Source organism: Sinocyclocheilus grahami, unplaced genomic scaffold (assembly GCF_001515645.1).
Source record: "Sinocyclocheilus grahami isolate Dianchi unplaced genomic scaffold, SAMN03320097.WGS_v1.1 scaffold1512.1, whole genome shotgun sequence".
In the NCBI taxonomy this organism is placed as follows: Eukaryota; Metazoa; Chordata; class Actinopteri; order Cypriniformes; family Cyprinidae; genus Sinocyclocheilus; species Sinocyclocheilus grahami.
The window spans coordinates 104,908-111,008 of NW_015506691.1; the positions used below are offsets into that span (position 1 = coordinate 104,908).

The following is a 6,101-nucleotide window of genomic DNA, read 5'->3' on the forward strand; positions in this document are numbered from 1 at the left end:
TCTGAGTCTGAGTCTGAGTCTGGTTCTGGTTCTGGTTCTGATTCTGGTTCTGGTTCTGAGTCTGGTTCTAGTTCTGGCTCTGGTTCTGGTTCTAGTTCTAGTTCTAGTTCTAGTTCTAGTTCTAGTTCTAGCTCTGGTTCTGGTTCTGGTTCTGGTTCTGGTTCTGAGTCTGAGTCTGAGTCTGGTTCTGGTTCTGACCTGTGTTTGGTTCCCCTGCAGATCTTCCGCTGGAGTGGAGAAAACTCCTACTTTGTGAGAGGATTCCTGGACTCTCTGCAGATGGGAGGAGGAGGGTGAGTCCTTCATCATCACACAACATTAAACCGATAACAGAGCTTTATCACAGTCCGGCTGCACCATTTTTAATGTTTCTGAAACAAGTCCCTTTTGCTCATCAAGGCTGCATTTATTTGATCAAAAATACAGTAAAATAGTAAAATATTGTTACAGTTTAAAATAACTGTGAATATCTGTTGAACTGTAATGTATTTCTGTGATGCGCAGCTGTACAGCTGTAATCATTCCTCCAGTCTTCAGCGTCACATGATCTTCAGAAATCAGTATAATATGCTGATTATTTGAAATAGAAATCTTTTGTCACATTAGAAATGTCTTAACTGATCAATTTATCAATTTAATGATGAATAAAAGCATTTTTTTTAAATCAGGTTTGAACGTTAGTGAATCGCCATTCATAAGACTAAAGGGGTAAAGGGGATACACTACTATTTGCCACTTCTGCTTTCTGAATGTGGAAGTGTAATAAAAGTCTGTTGAGCAACTGTCATCTTTCACGCTCTCATGACTTCCATCCTTCTGTTAAACACAGCATTACATCATATTTCAGCTTCTGCTTTATGGAAAACAAAACTACTTGCTCTCATGACTTCTGTTAAACACAGCATTACATCATATTTCAGCTTCTGCTTTATGGAAAACAAAACTACTTGATGATTTGATGATTTTAGCTAAAAAAAGTGCATTCTATGGCATCTATGGAAGCCAGTTTCTGACACAAAAAAATAAAATAAAATAAAATAAAATAAAATAAAAAATAAAATAAAATAAAATAAAATAAAGTATGTGTGAGTTTCTGTAAATGCATTACATAAGAATCTCATGACACACTCATTACAGTGCTTTACTCTCTAAAGACTCACCACAGCACCGATCAGATGAGCGGCTTCAGCTCCGCGGCTCCCTCCTCTCAGGCACCGCACACGCAGCATGGCGCTCTGGCTCTGGCTCTGGTTCTGGTTCTGGTTCTGGTTCTGAGTCTGGTTCTAATTCTAGTTCTAGTTCTAGTTCTGGCTCTGGCTCTGGTTCTGGTTCTGGTTCTGGTTCTGAGTCTGAGTCTGAGTCTGAGTCTGAGTCTGAGTCTGAGTCTGAGTCTGGTTCTGGTTCTGGTTCTGATTCTGGTTCTGGTTCTGAGTCTGGTTCTAGTTCTGGCTCTGGTTCTGGTTCTAGTTCTAGTTCTAGTTCTAGTTCTAGTTCTAGTTCTAGCTCTGGTTCTGGTTCTGGTTCTGGTTCTGGTTCTGAGTCTGAGTCTGAGTCTGGTTCTGGTTCTGACCTGTGTTTGGTTCCCCTGCAGATCTTCCGCTGGAGTGGAGAAAACTCCTACTTTGTGAGAGGATTCCTGGACTCTCTGCAGATGGGAGGAGGAGGGTGAGTCCTTCATCATCACACAACATTAAACCGATAACAGAGCTTTATCACAGTCCGGCTGCACCATTTTTAATGTTTCTGAAACAAGTCCCTTTTGCTCATCAAGGCTGCATTTATTTGATCAAAAATACAGTAAAATAGTAAAATATTGTTACAGTTTAAAATAACTGTGAATATCTGTTGAACTGTAATGTATTTCTGTGATGCGCAGCTGTATTTTCAGCATCATTCCTCCAGTCTTCAGCGTCACATGATCTTCAGAAATCAGTATAATATTCTTATTATTAGAAACATTTCTGATTATTATCCATGTTGAAAACATGAATATTTTTGTGGAAACCGTGATACATTTAATTTGTCAGGATTCACAGATGAACAGAGAGTTCAAAAGAACTGCATTTATTTGAAATAGAAATCTTTTGTCACATTAGAAATGTCTTAACTGATCAATTTAATGTGTCTTTGATGAATAAAAGCATCTTTTTTGTTTTTATTCAGTGGCGGAAACAAAAAAAAAATCTCAATTGTGGGATATAAACTTGGAATTTAAAGAAAAAAACCCTCCGAATTCTGAGTTTATATCTTGCAATTGTAAAAAAAACGTATTATTTAAATACGAATAGTTCACTAGGATTTCCTGGTGAATGCATGAACTGAGCAAATATGTGAGCCTGCAGCACAAAAGCAGTGTTGAGTCGCTGGGGGATATTTGTAGCAATAGCCAACAATACATTGTATGGGTCACAATTATACATTTCTCTTTTATGCCAAAAATCATTAGGATATTAAGTAAAGATCATGTTCCGTGAAGATATTTTGTAAATTTCCTACCATAAATATATCAAAACTTCATAATATGAATTGCTAAGAACTTAATTTGAACAACTTTAAAGATGATTTTCTCAATATTTAGATTTTTTTGCACCCTCAGATTCCAGATTTTCAAATATTGTCCGATCCTAACAAACCATACATCACTGGAAAGCTTGTTCATTCAGCATTCAGCTGATGCATAAATCTCAATTTCGAAAAATTGACACATAAGTGCTCCAGGGTCACATATAGTTTAAATGCAATGCATCTGCCAAATGCATGCATGTAAATGTGAATGCTCTGTTGTTTGTGTGTGTTCAGGGGCCCGTTTGGCTTGTGGCTGGATTCTGATCTGTATCGCGGCTCCAGTTACTCATGCAGCACCTTCTGCAACCGTCCTCTCAGCCTCCATCACGACTTCACCGTCCGGGATCTGGAGGTGTGGACCTTCGTCTGAGCGCAAACCGGTTCCTGCCGTTCACACCGCTGATAAGAACAACACAAAACTGCCCTGACTCGTCTGCTCACTTCAACAGAACCTGATCTCTTCCTCATTTGCGAGCGGCTTCAGAGCTTCTGCTAAATGAAGGAAGAGTAATTGTAAAGAAGACAAGTTGAGGCAGGAGTTGGTGGTTTAGTTCCCGTTTCCAGTAACTGTAAGCATTCCAGTGGCCTGATGGAACCTGAACACATTGCTCAAGCCCCGAGGATCAAGCATGCTGCCTACGTAGGCGACATAGCACACTAGATCTGACACGAGCCCTTGAGTACTACTACTGACACTCACGGTTTAGTGTCTTTACTGTGTTTTAAAATGCACTTAGAGGACGAATGATTTACTGATTTGTGTCCAAAAAGGATTTGAAAAGGAAAATGGTTTGCTGTGTGATAGTGATTGTACTACTGCTTATTGTTTTTTACTCTATTTAATATCTGTGATCACATGTTGAATTGTTTGTCATGCAGTGCTGGCGCTGTGTTTCTGGGTTTGGGGTTTCTAATAAAACACGTTGTTTTTCATTAAACTGTGTCTGTTTTGGATTTTCTGGTCGAGTAATTGTTTAAAGTCATTGACACTCTTAGCGTAAATCATGCAAGTACTAGTGCCAGCTAATCAATGAAGAAACTAATTGCTCGCAACCCCAAGTTCAGCGGTTTTATTCTCAGGGAATGCATGAATTGATTAAACGTACTGTATATAGACCTGAATGCAATGGATACAAGCGTCTGCCAAATGCATTCATATAAATATGAATTTTCAACCAAAAAAAGTCCCCATTGACTTCTATAGTATTTTCTTTCCATACTATAGAAGTCAATGGCTATGCAATTGTTTGATTATGAACATTCTTCAAAATATATATTTCTTAATGTTAAACAGAAGAAAGAAACTCATAAATGTGTGGATCAGCGTGAGGGGGAGTAAATGATGCACTATCCCTTTAATTGATTTTAATGGGAAAAAACTAAATTTTTAGCTCCCAAATCGAACAATATTTGGTATAGCCAGTGATATATCTCCAATATCTTTAAATCCTTGATCTCAAACGCTCTTCCAGTAACGTTTACTTAAAGAATGTTCGTTCAAAGTTATCAGGTCTTTAATAATGTTTTTAAAGTGTTAGCACAAAAACATAATTCAGATTTTTTTTCCTGGAACATTTTAGTTGGATGTTCGTCTAACATTTTTTAAAATCTTTGCAAAATGATAACATCGAATGCTCCCTTAACATGTATTTTGAATGAATGTTAATTAGAACTTAATTAGAAAACTAAGCAATATGCAATTTTCTGTTATATTTATATAATCATATTCAGGGTTTACTTTCTTTCGAGTCATGATTTTAACATCTTTATTTTTGAAAAACACTGAATCTAAATCTGCTTATTCCACAGAACTGTGAAGTTCAAATAATTTTTTCTTTCTAATTATTTTGGTAAACAGTTTGTATAATAGATATACATTTAATTGCAGAAATGATGCATGTGTTATTTACTATCTTTAAATACTTAACGTTTGAAACTTTTTGGCATCAGCCGAAAACCATGGGCACTTGGGAGATAAAGCTGTATTATTAATTAAACTGTCATTTAATTGTTCATTTGTGTTATGTGCCATCATCAGTCAATCATTAACACAAACCACTCAAAGAAAGAAAGAGTTTCAGGGAAACACAAACTGTTCTGAGCTTATAACAAACACACTGGGCTCAGAGTTTGATTCATAAGGTGCTTTACAGCCTTACATAAAGCATACAAACTATGTCAGAATAAATCCCTTATGCTTTATGAAACCGTGAGCCTGTGAGGAATGTGTGCAGGGAAACCAACGAAACCGCTGTTAAAGGAACAGCTCACCTGGAACTGAACAATTGCTGGAAATGCATTGAAGATCAGGATGAGTTTGATTCTTCGTCAGATCTGGAGAAATGCTGCACTGCATCAGTGTCTCACTGTAAGTGAATGGGTGCCGTCAGAACGAGAGCTGATAAAAACATCACAGTAATCCACAGCACTCAGTTAACATCTGGAGAAGACAAAAGCTGAGACAAATCCAGCATTAAGACGATTTTAACTTAAACACGAGTCCATAATAACTCTTCCTCCAGTGAGTCAGTGTTCTGGTGTGAATCAGGAGAGAAATCTGCACAGCTCAAGCAGCGGTTTAACAGCTCTAAACACATATGTGGCTGGATTTTGATGTGAGAGACAACAGCAGATGCACTTTTTCACTGGAGGAAGAGTTATTATGGACTCGTGTTTAAGTTAAAATCGTCTTAATGCTGGATTTGTCTCAGCTTTTGTCTTCTCCAGATGTTAACTGAGTGCTGTGGATTACTGTGATGTTTTTATCAGCTCTCGTTCTGACGGCACCCATTCACTTTCAGTGAGACACTGATGCAGTGCAGCATTTCTCCAGATCTGATGAAGAAACAAACTCATCCTGATCTCGAATGAACTGAAGATGAGCACATTTTCATTTTCGGCAGAACTGTTGCTTTAATTGTGGTTTGTTTTGTGCGCAGCGCCACCTCGTGGTTAAAACGCATCCACTAGTCCCTAGAAGTGCAAGTGCAGACGACTAGAATTACACTATGCTTGATATTTCCATTTCATGCTTTGGGCATCTACTTGAAACGGTTGCTGTGTGTCTTTCATAATCATATTTTTTAATAATCACCTAAAACAATGCAAAATAAAAACCGAGATTGAAGCAGTTACCACGATGATCTTCCACTGTTTTATCCTTTAATGCATGCTTCTAGTACTTTTATAAATCAGTTATGTCTGTGTTCACTGTTATTGTTATTGATTAGAATACTTTCCGTACCCACTGTATATATAAAATAAATATACACGCATATGTTATGTAAACAAACTTTTATTTTGGATGCGATTAATCGTTTGAAGGCACTAATGTAAATATAAATATTTTATATATAAACCTGACATATTATGTGAGAGTGAGTGAGAGAGTGTGTGTGTGAGTGTTTGTGTGAGTGTGTGAGTGTGTGTGTGTGAGAGTGAGTGAGTGTGTGTGTGTGTGAGAGTGAGTGTGTGTGTGTGTGAGAGTGAGTGTGTGTGTGTGTGAGAGTGAGTGTGTGTGTGTGTGAGAGTGAGTG

At 37.6% G+C, this 6,101-nt stretch overlaps 1 protein-coding gene across 1 annotated transcript in view; it reads left to right on the plus strand.

Moving 5' to 3' along the window:
- ncoa7a (nuclear receptor coactivator 7a) overlaps positions 1–3,495 on the plus strand; it is a 9,239-nt gene extending 5,744 nt beyond the window's left edge. Inside the window, exon 6 of the mRNA XM_016257135.1 lies at positions 2,800–3,495. Within this exon, the coding sequence (XP_016112621.1) occupies positions 2,800–2,935 (136 nt within the window). The 3' untranslated portion in view covers positions 2,936–3,495. The remainder of the gene's footprint in view (positions 1–2,799) is intronic.
- The last annotated feature ends 2,606 nt before the right edge of the window (positions 3,496–6,101 follow it).